The sequence below is a fragment of the Macrotis lagotis genome, chromosome 1 (genome assembly GCF_037893015.1).
Source record: "Macrotis lagotis isolate mMagLag1 chromosome 1, bilby.v1.9.chrom.fasta, whole genome shotgun sequence".
In the NCBI taxonomy this organism is placed as follows: domain Eukaryota; kingdom Metazoa; phylum Chordata; class Mammalia; order Peramelemorphia; family Peramelidae; genus Macrotis; species Macrotis lagotis.
In genome coordinates, this window is record NC_133658.1 from 29,849 (window position 1) to 44,757 (window position 14,909).

At 42.1% G+C, this 14,909-nt stretch overlaps 1 protein-coding gene across 1 annotated transcript; it reads left to right on the top strand.

Moving 5' to 3' along the window:
* The first annotated feature begins 13,259 nt into the window (after nucleotides 1-13,259).
* LOC141512519 (olfactory receptor 6B2-like) lies at nucleotides 13,260-14,219 on the top strand. The gene has a single exon (XM_074221517.1). The coding sequence runs from the start codon at nucleotides 13,260-13,262 to the stop codon at nucleotides 14,217-14,219; it is 960 nt and encodes a 319-aa protein (XP_074077618.1).
* The last annotated feature ends 690 nt before the right edge of the window (nucleotides 14,220-14,909 follow it).

Consider the following 14,909-nt stretch of genomic DNA (forward strand, 5'->3'; position numbering starts at 1 on the left):
CTATACTCTCTAGTGTTTTTCTATAGGAATGAGGACTGTATTTTGTCAAAAGCTTTCTCAGCATCTATTGATATGGTCATATGATTTCTGATAGGTTTGTTACTGATATAATTAATTATATTAAAAGTTTTCCTAATATTGAACCAACCTTGCACACCTGGGATAAATTCTACTTGGTCATAACATATTATCCTAGTGATAACTTGTTGTAGTCGTTTTGCTAAGATTTTATTTAAGATTTTTGCCTCTATATTCATCAGAGAGAGATAGGTCTATAATTTTCTTTCTCTGTTTTAACTCTTCTTGGTTTCGGTATCAGCACCATATTGGTGTCATAGAAAGAGTTAGGCAGAGTTCCTTCTTCCCCTATTTTTCCAAAGAGTTTAATAGAATTGGAACCGATTATTCCTTAAATGTTTGATAGAATTCACTTGTGAATCTATCTGGCCCTGGAGATTTTTTCTTAGTGAATTCAATAATGGTTTGTTGAATTTCTTTTTCTGAGATAGAGTTATTTAGGTTTTGAATTTCCTCTTCATTTAATCTGGGCAACTTATATTTTTTGTAAATATTCAAAAATTTCACTTAGATTGTTAAATTTATTGGCATATAGTTGGGCAAAATAATTATGAATTATTACTTTAATTTCCTACACATTGGTGGTGAGTTTGCCTTTTTCATTTATGAAACTAGCTATTGGGTTTTCTTCTTTCCTTTTTTAAATCAAATTGCCTAGAGGTTTATCAATTTTCTTGGTTTTTTCATAAAACCAACTCTTGGTTTTCTTTCTTAGTTGAATAGTTTTCTTGCTTTTGATTTTATTAATTTCTCCTTTAATTTGTAAAATTTCTAATTTGGTATTTAATTGGGGCATTTTAATTTGTTCTTTCTCTAATTTTTTTAATTGTATATTTAGTTCATTGATTTCTTCTTTCTCTAATTAATTCATGTAAGCATTTAAAGATATAATATATCCCCTGAAAGAAATAATTAGCATCTTTAACAAAGTCGCAGGATATAAAATAAGCCCTCATAAATCCTCAACATTTCTATATATGACTAGCAAGATACAGCAGAAAGAGCTAGAAAGAGCAATCCCATTCAAAATAACCTCAGACAAAATAAAACACCTTGGAGTCTACCTGATAAGGCAGACTCAGAAACTTTTTTGAAAACAATTACAAAACACTTCTCACACAGATAAAATCAGATTTAAATACCTGGGCAAGCATCAACTGTTCATGGATAGATCAATCTAATATAATTAAAATGACAATTCCACCAAAACTAAACTATTTGTTTAGTGCCCTACCAATCAAAATCCCAAAAAATTACTGTAATGAGTTAGAAGAAGTTGTAAGTAAATTTATATGGAGGAATAAAAAGTCAAGAATTTCTGGGGATTCAATGAAAAAAAGTGCAAAAGAAGGTGGCTTAGGGGCGGCTAGGTTGCATAGTGGATAAAGCACTGGCCTTGGAGTCAGGAATACCTAAGTTCAAATCCGGTCTCAGACACTTAATAATTACCTAGCTGTGTGGCCTTGGGCAATCCACTTAACCCCATTTGCCTTGCAAAAACCTGCAAAAACCTAAAAAAAAAAGGTGGCCTAGCCCTACCTGTTCTAAAATTATATTATAAAGCATAAGTCATCAAAATTGTCTGGTATTGGACAAGAAATAGAGAGGTGGATAAGTGGAATAGACTAGGTGCAAGAGCATGAAATGATTATAGTACTCTGCTGTTTGATAAACCCAAAGAGTCCAGCTATTGGGATAAAAACTCTCTCTTCGATAAAAACTGTTGGAAAAATTGCAAGTTAGTATAGAAGAGAATTAGATTAGACCAGAACCTCACACAGTATACCAAGATAAGATCCAAATGGATACAGGAATTAGACATAAAAAACAATACTATAAGCAAACTAGAAGATCAAGGAGTAGTTTACCTGTCAGATCTATGGAAAGGGAAGCTGTTTATGACCAAGGAAGAGATGGAGAACATCATTAAAAACAAACTAGATAATTTTGATTACTTTAAATTTAAAAAATGTTTGCACAGACAAAACCACTGTAACCAAGATCAAAAGAAATGTAGTAAATTGGGAAACAATTTTTGCAGCTAGTGTTTCTGACAAAGGACCCATTTCTCAAATATAGAGAGAACTGAGTCAAATTTTCAAAAAATAAAAAGCCATTCCCCAATTGACAAATGGTCAAAGATTATGCAAAGGCAATTTACAGATGAGGAAATCAAAGTGATACATAGTCATATGAAAAATTGCTCTAAATCTTCACTTATTAGAGAAATGCAAATTAAATCTTCTCTGAGGTACCACCTCACACCTCTCAGACTGGCCAATATGACCAGAACGGACAATGATCAATGTTGGAAGGGATGTGGGAAATCTGGGACACTATTACATTGTTGATGGAGCTGTGACCTCATCCAAACTTTCTGGAGAGTAATTTGGAATTATGCCCAAAGGACAACAAAAATGTGCATACTCTTTAATCCAGAAATACCCATACTGGATCTATACCCTGAAGAGATTATGAAAAAAGGAAAAACATCACTTGTACAAAAATATTCATAGCAGCCCTGTTTGTGGTGGCAAAGAATTGGAAATGAAGTGAATGTCCTTCAATTGGGGAATGGTTTAACAAACTGTGGTATAGGTATGTCATGGAACACTATTGTTATATTAAAACCATGAGGGATGAGAATTCAGGGAAGCCTGATGCTGAGCAAGATAAGCAGAAGCAGAAAAACACTGCACACCCTAACAGCAACATGGGGGTGATGATCAAGCCTGATGGACTTGCTCATTCCTTCAGTGCAACAACCAGGGACAATTTGGGGCTATCTGCAATGGAGAATACCATCTGTATCCACAGAAATAATTGTGGACTTTGAACAAAGACCAAAGACTATTACCTTCAAATTAGAAAAAAAAAACTGTTATCTCATTATGTAATTTTACTATCTCATATTTTATTTTTCTTCCTTAAGTATATGATTTCTCTGTCATCACATTCAACTGAGATCAATGTATAACATGGAACCAATGTAAACACTAACAGATTGCCTTCTATGGGGGGTGGGGGGAAAATTGTAAAATTCAAAATAAAATCTTTCTAAAAAAAATAATTTTGACTAGATAGTCATTCTAAATCTGGGAGTCATTATTTTGTGATCATTTTGCTTTTGCTTGAAGTCCTCCTGGGAGGTAAGGGCTACACACTATCTATAGAGGGGGACTTATTTTTTAAATGTTTTTTTTAAATAATTATTTATTGAAGGTAATAGGATTAAATAACTTGCCCAATGTCACATAGCTAGGTAAAATGGATTTGAACTCAGGTCTTCCTGACTCCAGAACTGCTGTTCTATCCACTGTACCACCCAGCTGCCCCTAAGGAATTCTTTTTTTTTAAGGTTTTTGCAAGGCAATGGGATTAAGTGGCTTGCCCAAGGCCACACATCTAGGTGATTATTAAGTATTTCAGAATGGATTTGAACTCAGGTACTCCTGACTCCAGGGCCAGTGCTCTATCCACTGTGCCACCTGGACCCCCAGGAATTAATTTTTAAGAGTTTTGTTATGAAGAACAATTAAAAACTCTGTTGTAGTTGAAGGTAGATATATTGTTAAGCAGTCTATCTTGAAAATGGATCCTGAGCAGGTCACATAATAATGATGACAAATAATAGATTGTCCCACATGACTCCTCTTGTAGCCCACAGAGTCATGGATGACTGAATGGTAGGAGCTAGTGATTGGCTATATGGATAGAGTTGAAGAGGGAAAGAAAGCTTTGGGTCTGTTATTGTGATCTTTGGTAGGTTTATTTCTAGTCATCATGAGTTATATTTGAATTCAAAGTAACACAGAATGGAGAAAGATGATCTAATGTTGAAACCATGAACCACCCAGAGCTGACATATGTCAGACAAGTATCATGTAGCTCTATGTTTTCCTCCAAAATTTAAAATGTCCCTTTGGTGCCCCTGTGCATGTGCAGCAGTATAGTTTGGGGACTGTGATTCTAGGGGCTTTGCTAAGTACAGGAAGACAAATTCCAGAGTAGGAGAGTACCTCTTCTCAAAGAGTTATATTCCAGAAGGAAGGGACTGCAGCCCTAGGAGAGCTGGCTTTTATATCTTCTCTAGAAGGGCATGAAATGACCTTGGCATTTCTTATCAATATTATGATGACTGTTCTTAGGGCTAGAGATGGAAAGTGTATCCTCCTGGGGGAGGAGTCAGGAGAGAGGAGATGGTTGGCAGGGTGATGGCCAGGGTGGATGGTTGGATGGAAAGTCTGGTATGTCTGGGGGGAGTCTCAGGCTGGTATGTTTACTTTCACTTGCTAGCTTGTCAATCAGTTCTACACTCCAAAATAGAGTAGAGTAAGCCAACCAGGTCCTGGTCTCCTGAAAATAAAAAGAAAAACTTAATCTAAAAAGGGGGCTTCATTCCATCGAAAAAATGAGAAAAAGTTTTAAAATGAGAATCAAATGAAAAATAATTTCAAAATGAAAACCAGAAGGTATTTTCATTTCCAGAAAACATTTAGTTGAAAGGCAAATTGTCATAATTTAAAAAATCAGAAAGTTAAAATACGAAACCAAAAATCTATTCCAAGGACAATGTCCCATATTTATGTGAGTGTTCAGGTTTGACTAGCTCATGTTGCCACTTCTTCAGAATGCAGTCCCTGGGCAGTCCTGGGGGGTGGGATCACTTCTTATGGGTGCACCTGGGTGAGGCCAACCTTTCAGCAGGCTGAAGTACCCTACCTGGCCACTAGGGTCCCGGGCTGGCTTTGTTTCTGAAGCCCTTTTGTCCGTTCCTTTGGGGAAACAGCTTCTATACATATTGAGTTCTAGTCTAAGAGATTAAATAAGTTGGCCTCTTCCACTTTCTCAGTGGAGAATCACATTTTCAGTTTTTCTTCCCTCTGCAGCTACAGGGTTAGACAAATTCTTTCTCCTCCTCCTCCTCCCCCTTCTCCTCCATCCTCTTCCTCACTCCATTTCTCCTACTCCTCCTCCTCTCCTCCTTTTTCCTCCTCCATTCCTCCTCCTACTTTTCTTTCTCTTCCCTCTCCTCTTCTTGGCACTTTTTGAAATGACTTTTACCTGCCCTCAATGGTAGACCTGGGCACCAAAGGATGTATTGGCCTGGGGTCTCACATTGGACCTGTGACTCAGGAGGGAACTCCAGGGAGAGGAAACCCCTTATATTAGTACAAGGCAACACTTTCTTTGAAATGTGTACAAGCTGTTTCTATCTCCAAATGTCTGTCCAGGCCGACATATCCAGGATTTGTCAGAGACTTAAACCTAGGGCTTCTTGGTCTTTATCCACAACACTGACTCTCCCTTGTTTCACCCATCGCATCAATAGGTTGGGGGTTTTTTTAGGTTTTTTTTTCTCTGTAAGAGAAGTGGGGTTAAGTAGCTTGCCCAAGGCCACACAGCTAGTTAATTATTAAGTGTCTGAGGCTGGATTTGAACTCAGGTACTCCTGAATCCAGGGCCACCCCATCAATAGGGTTTTAAACAAAAAAGGGTGGAGTGAGAAAACTGCCTGCACATACACACCATGAACAGAAGCTTTGTGAGAGCAGGGAGGGGAGCCACTGAGACACACAGAAGTTCAAAAAAGATCAAACAAATATCCCAACCTTGACTTTCAATGGCTCCATGTAATTGCCCAAAGCTTGGGTCACAAGAAAGAACAGCAGAGGCCCTAAGATGAGGAAACCACTTAGACCTCTGGGGTATCAAGGAGATTTGCTATGGAAGAAATCCATAACTAGACCATGGCTTTGGATAGGAATACATTTGTTGTTGATGTTGACAGTGATAGGGTGATGATGCCAGCATACATTATTTACAAGGTGTTTTAATGTTGGCAAAACACTTTCCAGCTCTTACCTGATTTGATTCTCATAGCAGCCATGTCAGGTCGGTGACATGTTACTCCCATTTTAATTACACCTAATAATAGTAAGCATTTGTAAAGCATTTTTTAAATTTGAAAAAGAGATTTACATATGTTAGCACATTTTTACAAATGAGGAAACTGAAGCTAAGGGAGATTATGACACCACAATGTCTAAGATCGAATTTGAACTCAATCTTTTTGACTTCAAGCCCAGTGCTCCATCAACCAGGCCAACCCATTGCCCAAGATATTTATTCTTTTTTTTATTTTTGTTTTGGCAAGGCATGTAGGGTTACATGGCTTACCCAAGGCCACACGGCTAGGTAATTACTAAGTGCCTTAGGCTGGATTTGAACTAAGGTCCTCCTGACTCCAGAGCCAGTGCTCTATCCACTGTGCCATCTAGCTGCCCCTCCCAGATATTTCAAGAGAAAACTTTCAAAAAATGAAAAAAATAGGAAAGATAAAACAGAGCCTGGGGAAGCATTGAATATTAAAAAGGTAAATGCATATGGGTGTGTCCACATGAAATAAATCAAATAAAATGTCCAGAAATGAGAGTTGAAAAACATGACAGAGACTAGTAGTATGAAGGTCAATAAAGGGGGGACCAGAAGGGTTTTCCTCTTTAAAGTTTATTACAATCCAACTAGTCAGAAGAGTTTAGGAAACAGACCACAGTCTAGCAAGGCAGTGTGATAGAGCACCCCCATTTACCTAGATGTGAGTGGAGCTTGTTTGCTTTTTAATTTCCTAGAATGATAATTTTCTCATCCAGAAGAGAACAATTCTCATTATAAGGAACAAACAGGTTCCTAGAGTGGAAACATGAAACTTGATGTGATGCAACCACTCTTCCCAGAATTTGTGATAGGAAGATAAAAAGAGCTGGATGTGGATCACCATATTCCTAGATTTGAGGAAGCTGACTTCAAAGGGTTTCACTTTTTATCTCTGACTTTGACTAATGATGCCAAGTTAGGAGAGTCAGTAAGGATCTAAAATGGCCTGGGCAGGTTAAAGCCCTAGGTTGAATCGCATAAGATGAAATTCCACAAGGACCAATGGAAAGTCTTCATCTTGTGTTGGAAAAAGTTCCTTCATAAGCACAACTTGGGGGAGGCAGAGGTAGAAGATAGTTCTGAAAAATGATCTGGATTTGTTTGGCAAGATGTGGCAACTCCAAGGTGAATAGGATTTTGGAATTTTCTGGAATGAAGGGGAAGGTCCTATTATGCTGTTCCTCAATCAGATCACATCTGGAGAGCTGGATTCAGTTCTGGGGCCATCATGGAGGAAGGGAATTGGTGAGCTGGAGAGAGGCCAAAGACTATCCAGTTAGGATGGGTAGGTGGATTCCTTGATATTATGAAGAATCAGTTGAAGGTCTGGGGATGGCAAGAGAAAGGAAGGGAAGAAACACTGATAGAGAACCAGGCACATGCTAGACAAATGGGCAATCCTTTGACCTTCACAATAACCTGTGAGGTCAATGCATTGTTGCCCTCATTTTACAGTTGAAGAAACTGAGTGAAATAGAGGGCAAGTGACTTTCTTAGTGTCACACAGCTAAGAAGTGAGGCTGGATTTGAACTCGGGTCTTCCTGACTCCAGTCCCAAACCTTTCTACTGTGTTCTTGCATTATGGAGAAGACTAGTTTCAAGTATTTGTAGGTCTGTCTTGAAAGAGGGATGTCATTGGTTCCATCTTGCTCAAAGCATGGGACAATGAGGGGCATTGCAGGGAAACTCCGCAAGCATCATGGTTAACACAAGAACCTAATAGGCAACGAATGACAAAACAAATTTTTTTCTTGATCTTTATTGCAAAAATTTGAGGTATTTTGTATAAAAGGACCTATCTCCCCACCAAATGTCAAAGCAAAAGGTACAAAAATGAAAACATTCCAGGAGAGGGGGCAGAAATCATTAAGTTAATCAGTGAAGTTTCAAGAAAAATCTCAAAAATGTAATTTTCAATTTTTAGTAACTAATAGGCTACGGAGGACCCTGAAAATGTATTTGTCACTCTAAAGTAGACTCTCCCCACATTTGAAACAAAAAGTATGTTAAAATATCATATCTTTAAACTTTTACTGGAAGATATGTTATTGAAATGAATACTTTTGGTGTCAAAGATAAAGATACCAAAAAAAAAAAGAATCACACTTTCCCAGGTACATTTTCACTGTGACTTCTTCACCATGACAGTGACCTGAAAATAGAGAGGACAACATTCCCAGGTGCTTACTTCTCCCTCATCAGAGATGTTCAAGCCCTGACTGATGCCCCACTAAGAGGATATATTTTTGAGGGGAGTCCCTGTTGTGTATTGGCTGCTGAGCTGCTTACTGGTTCTTAAGATTAGAAAGACTGGTTGAAATGTTGGAGTGATCTCATACTTGGCCATTGACCTCTCCCCTTCCCATTTCTTCCTCTCCAAAGTCTTCCTCAATGATTGGGCCTGAGACCTTATCAGGTTTCACTTCTCTATAATGATGATGGGGAGACAGACTTGGCCATTCTCTAACACTTCTGAGGATGTGGGAAATAAAGCAGCTTTTCATCCAAGTTTCCTTGGTCCTTCAGTGAAAGTTCTCCCTCCCTTACTCAGGGATTCCCTCCTTCTACCCTTTTGCCCCTTTCTCTGGGTAGGGACTTCCTGGCTCATCATGATGCTTAAAAGACAAGTCCCATTTAAGGATGATGGAGGACTCCGTGATACCAGGACAGAGAGGACTGTGAACATGGACTGGCCCACTGTTGTGGCCAGCAGCGAAGGACAGGAAGCTCCCAAGAGATGCTGTTGGATCTGTCTCCCCACTTATCCCATTTTCTCATGTAATGGCCCAGCTAGGGCCACAGGGACTTGGGTCTAATTGGTTGCATGGTGTGGTCACATCTGGGCAGCTTGGGGAATCAGGACCCAAGAGTCCCCAAGCTTCAATAGGAAAAAAATCATCTATGTGCACAGTGAAGCCAGAGGCCAGTCAGCCCCTGCCACGTGATCTTCTTCCCCTTCTATCCTTCTGATCCCCAAGCACTGCATTGGGATTACACAGGGACCAATCCAAACTGTCCACTTCCCATCAACGAAGCAGGGCAAGAGTTCAGGTGTTCCTAGACCAGGGTGAAGGGAGAGCTGTTTCTACTGCCGCTTCGCTTGGGTGTAGCAGGTGAAGCAGGTATGGTCTCCCAGCCCTTTCCTCCATCTTCAATCAGCAACGGGGACCCCTGCCCCCTCCCCCACATATCTGTTTGTTGGGCAAGTCGAGGCTTTCCATGTACCACAAGGGAGACTGGAAAGTCTTTGGCTATTTTCAGGTTTTGAAGCCAGAGTTCTAATCCCAAGTTCAGAGACATTTGCCAAACCCCTTTGTGATTCTGTTTCCCCTCAGAGCACACCTGTCCTAGAATGTCTCCTGTCTGTCCACTAGTAACTCTTAGCATTAGTTTGAGGATGGTCAGCAATGCAACCCTCCTGTCTGGTCAGTAGAGAAGGAAAGAAATCCATGACTTTCCAGGGATGTCATAGAAACGCAAGGGGTATATTTAAGTGGATAGTGAAAGGAACAGAGCAGAGGCAGCAGAGGCTTCTCCTTGGCTTTCCTGCCTTTGCCCAAGTCCTCTACAGCACAGGTCTCAACCGCCAGCAGATCTTCAAAGAGCTGTGCTATTGGGTTCTCAGAGTCACACTCTGAGGTTTGAGTGGGGGTTGAGATCAGTCATTGATGGTCATCTACAAGGAAATAAGGAACAGGGAATTTTCACAGACTTTAGACCCTGGCCAAAGGTGAGTGCTGTGCTCATACCTATACCTGGAAGTCCCCAAATGGAGGTTTATTTTGTAGAGTCACTCAAGGACCTAGAGGAGGAAGGAAAATGCCAAGTCCCAGGGCAGGTTCAGCCATATCTGCTCCTCCAACTCCTCAGACCAATGCATTCTTTCACTCTTTCCTGTGTCAGAAGCCCCAGGTCTACAATCAGAGGTTTCAGCTGGAGACCCCACTCTGTTCAGGCACTCCATGTGACCTTGGGAATGCTCTTCACACCCAGTTGTCTTTGACCTTTCTCTCTTCCCCTCTGTCTCTCTTCTTGTTCCTTCACTGGACCTCCTCTGCTTTCTCCTGACCTTCTCTGCTACCCTCCCTGCTATCTTGCTTTCCACATCTCTTAGAACTCTCTCTTTCCCTAGCTCTTTTTCCTTCTAGCTTGTGCCCTATTACTTAAAGTTCATTCATGACCTTAGGAGTTCTCTTTTCACAACATTACAATTTCAACTCAGTTGACATGGATTAAATGTGAAAGAGAAATATGGCAGGCACTGTCTTGGGAACTCACACATAGAAATAGGTATGATATGGGAGAGACCGTGATGGGTTCAAAGCAGGAGACAGATTGGATTATATAAGAAATCTGTGCCTTTGAGGAAAGGGAGCAGGTAGAGACATCCATCCAAAAGGGAAATGACATTCACCAAAGCAAGAAGATGGTAGGGTCAGAAGGAGAATGAGGGGCACCTCTGACTGTGTGAGGAGCAATGACCCCCTGGGAAGGTTGGAAAGTCAGATTCCAGACACACAAGGGAGAGTTATGGGAGCCATTGGTGATCAAAAGGCTGTGCATCAGAGAGAGGGAATGAATGACTAAACAACTACTCTGTGACAGACCAAGTTCCTGTTCCCTAGGTTCTTTGGGATAGATTGTACAAACATCACTGTCCTCATTTTGCAGAGAAAGAAATTTTCAGCTCAGAGACATCTTTTTTAGAGAGCTGTTAACATCTGTAGTTTCTTTCTTCTAGAGGGTGACAAGGTATTTGTCCAGGCTGGGGGCCAGGTCTTCCCTGACTTTAGGCCCAAAGATAATTGACTGAATCACCCAGTGCTTAGAGTCAAGTAGAGAGGGGAACTAGAAGGTAGCACAACCAGGTCAAGAATTAGTATAATGGTTCAACAGTGGCTTGTTAGGGTTAGAAGGAATCAGGATGACTTTAGGGACAGAATAAATGGAAGAACCGATAGGAGTTCTGAACAGAATGGATTTTGGGGAAGGGTCAGGAAAAGGGAAGCAGTGAATATAGCCCAAGGTAATGAATCTAGGTGCCTAGAGGATGGGAGAGGGTGATAATGGTAATTAGAACCCTATTGTAGTTTCTCTAGGAAAGATGGATGGATGGATTAATAATTGGATAAGTAGATAGAAGGGTGAATAGATTGATAAATGGATAGAGAGAGACAGATGGATCCATGGGTGGGTAGGTGGATGCATGGGAGCTATAGATGGATGAATAGCAGGCAGATAGACGACCAGCCAGCCAGATAAGTAGGAAGACAGACAGACAGGCATTTTGCGTCCAACCCAAAGAGAAAGAAAACAGGTGCCTGGGTCACCTCTAAAAGGAACCTCCTGATCTCCCCCTGTTGGGTCCACTCCAAAAGTCAATGGACACCACAATGCCATGAATTTGGGTCTTCTTTCTTGTTAAGGAGAATCACACATTGGCTTTGGGTGGAAAGCTGTCGCTGAGGTGAAGCCAGTAGAGTACTTCAAAATAAGGTAGATTTCCCCCCCCCCCCATCTGACCAATACTTGTCCAGCTCTCTCTCTAGTTTGATGCAGATGTCAGGAATTCCCATTTCACTTCTTGGTACTTCTTTCAAGTAGGTGGAAGTGGCCTGAGGCTATGGATAGGTCTTGCACTGCTTGGTCAGAGCTGCTTCTTGCTGAGATTCAGAGGTAGGATCCAGTCTACCCCTCAGCAGAGGCTAAAGTCCATCACACAGGACTCGGCATCAGGGAGGAGGCAGATACAGGAATTCAGAGTTAAGTGGTCTCAAATCCCCTCTGGCCAGCCAGACTCTCCTTGAAGGCATCAGTGGGGGTCCCAAGGTCTGCCCCAGGGAGGACAAAATCAAAAGCTCTCAATGCCATAGTAGGTGGTGCTCCTGCCCAAAAGGGATAGTTCAAATCAATTGGGGGTAAAACTAGTTCAGTGCTTTCTGTGTGTGTGTGTGTGTGTGTGTGTGTGTGTGTGTGTGTGTGTGCATGCATGTGATTGTACATGCTCAGAGAGGTGACTGACAGAGATGCAGATCACCAGTCAGCAGAAGGTGTGATCACACCAGGAGAAAGTAGAATCTTTCCCCAAGGAGGTGGGGTTTGGAGTGAAGCTGGAGAAGACAACTCTAGAAGATTGTGATGACAGGCAGGGCAATGGTAAGGATAACTTCCAGGTCCAGCTGGTGCACCCCTCCCAAGCCCTATTCTATCTCGCTAGAGGAGGCTTCCTCTCCAGCTGTCTCTATTGAGTTCGACCCTTTCCTGGGAGGTCTCAAAGCTTATAAAGATTGTATCATGATGCTAATAGAACTCATAGTACTTTAGGTTAGATGTTTTTCAATCATGTCTGATTCTTCCTATCCATGTGGACCATATTTTTTCTTGGCCAAGACACTGGAGTGGTTTGCCATGTCTGTCTCCAGTGGATTAAGGTAAACAGAGGTAAAATGATTTGACCACAGTCCCACAGCTAGTGTCTGTGGTCACATTTGAATTCAGGGCTTCCTGACTCCAGGGCTGGTGCTCTAACACTGAACCATCTTCTAGTTTAGGGCAAGCTTTCCTTAAAATGACCCTGGATGGAGGCAGCTAGGTGGTGCAGTGGATAGAGCACCGGCCCTGGAGTTAGGAGGACCTTTGTTTAAATCTGACCCCAGACACTTAATTACCTAGCTGTGTGACCTTGGGCAAATCACTTAACCTCATTGCCTTCTAAAAAAAGAAAAGTAAACGACCCTAGAATGCAACCCACTGGTTTCTACCCTCTTCTCACAGATAGAAAAGCTAAGCCTCTGAGGTGATTTGCTATAGGTCACAGAAGCATAGAGACCAGGTTGGGGAGCAGATGGTCCCTCATCTGAGAGCTCATGGAAGATCTTTCTGGGGGAGTTCAGATATTACTTTTTGAAAAGGGGTCTTTTTTTTGGTCCAATGGGGTTACCCTTCAGTGATGTTTCATGATTCAGTTTACAAAGTCAGGAGAGGTAGCAGGGTGGAGGGAAGCATGTTTTGAAAGCAGAAAAACCTCTGTTTGTCCTAGCTGGGGAGATGCTGAGGAGACCAAGTAACTTCTCACTTTTCCAAGAGGGGACCTGACAAAAGCCAGCTTATGCCTTTGGCTGGAATCATGCCCAGACCCCAAACCAGAGCAAGGCTGGAGCTCTCTGGAGGGTTTTTCTCTCTGAGCTTCTCTGCCTCTGTTTCTCCCTGCCTCAGACCCAGCTGTCTTCAGCCCCACCACAGAATGAGGGGAGAGAACGTGACCAATGTCAAAGAATTCATCCTCGTGGGCTTCCCCACGGCCCCATGGCTGCAGTACCTGCTCTTTCTGCTCTTTTTCCTGGCTTATCTCTTCGTCCTGGCAGAGAATGCCACCATTATACTTGTTGTCTGGGCCTCTGCTGTCCTCCACAAGCCCATGTACTACTTTTTGGCAAGCCTGTCCTTCCTGGAGGTCTGGTATGTCTCCGACATCCTCCCCAAGATGCTGGATGGTTTTCTCTTCCAGCGGAGAAGTATCTCATTTGCGGGCTGCATGACACAGCTCTACTTCTTCAGCTCTCTGGTCTGCAGTGAATGTGTCCTCCTTGCCTCCATGGCCTATGACCGCTATGTGGCCATTGGTCACCCCTTGCGTTACTCAGTTATCATGACCACAAGCCTCTGTGTGCGACTAATAGCCTTCTCCTATACTAGTGGCTTCACCATCTCCATGATTAAAGTCTATTTCATCTCCAGTGCCACATTCTGTGGCTCCAATGTCATGAACCACTTTTTCTGTGATATTTCCCCTATTCTCAAACTGGCCTGCACAGACTTCTCCACAGCTGAGCTGGTGGACTTTGTCCTGGCTTTCATCATTTTGGTGTTCCCACTCATTTCTACCATGCTCTCCTATGGACACATCTGCATGGCTGTGTTGAGAATCCCCTCCTCTACTGGCCGATGGAAAGCCTTCTCCACCTGTGCCTCCCACCTCACAGTGGTGGTCATCTTCTATACTGCCATGATCTTCATGTATGTCCGGCCCCAAGCCATTGACTCTAGGAGCTCCAATAAACTGATTTCAGCCATCTACACAGTCCTAACTCCAATTGTGAACCCTCTTATCTACTGCCTGAGGAACAAAGAATTCAAGGGTAGTCTAAAAAAAACTCTGGGCATTGAGCAGGCTGCAGGGGAGGACCCCACTCTCCATTCTTAGTGGCATTCTATGACCCAGGACCCAATGGAGCCACATCAGTCAACTTGCAGAGCCACAGTGATAATAGAAGCGCTGGTGGTGCTGCACATGTGTAAGGATTGAATCAAAGACCAGGGATGGAAGTGGGGTTAGATTTTTGGTATGTCCTCTCTCCATCCTTGCTGTCATCTGTCAACCACTGTCTTCATTTCAGTAGTGTCTTTGGTTTATTTCTCTGTGCCACTGTTTTATCTTTTTTGGCAAGACAATGAGGCTAAGTGACCCATCCAAGGTCACACAGCTAGGTAAATATTAAGTGTCTGAGTCTGGATTTGAACTCAGGTCCTTCTGACTCCAGGGTCAGTGCTCTATCCACTGTGCCACCTTGCTTGCCATTGTTCTTAAGGATCAGTCCCAGACCATCAGATTTGGAAGGCCCTTAAGGGCAGTCTAGTCCAATACATAGCCAAACACAGTTTCCCTTCCATAACACACCTCACCATGCACTGAGCCACCACACCCAAGGAAACAATGGAGAATTTCTCTTCACTAGCAGTGCTGAGAGTCTCTTCTTCCCTTCCCCTCATCTGCAGCTAGAGATTTTCCCCAGAGCTTCTGATCTATGTTCATTGTGCTGAGTATTTATTGTTAATCTTGATTCACTTTACTAAAGCACTTATCCTTGTTTTGTTTTGGGCCAAGTATGACTGT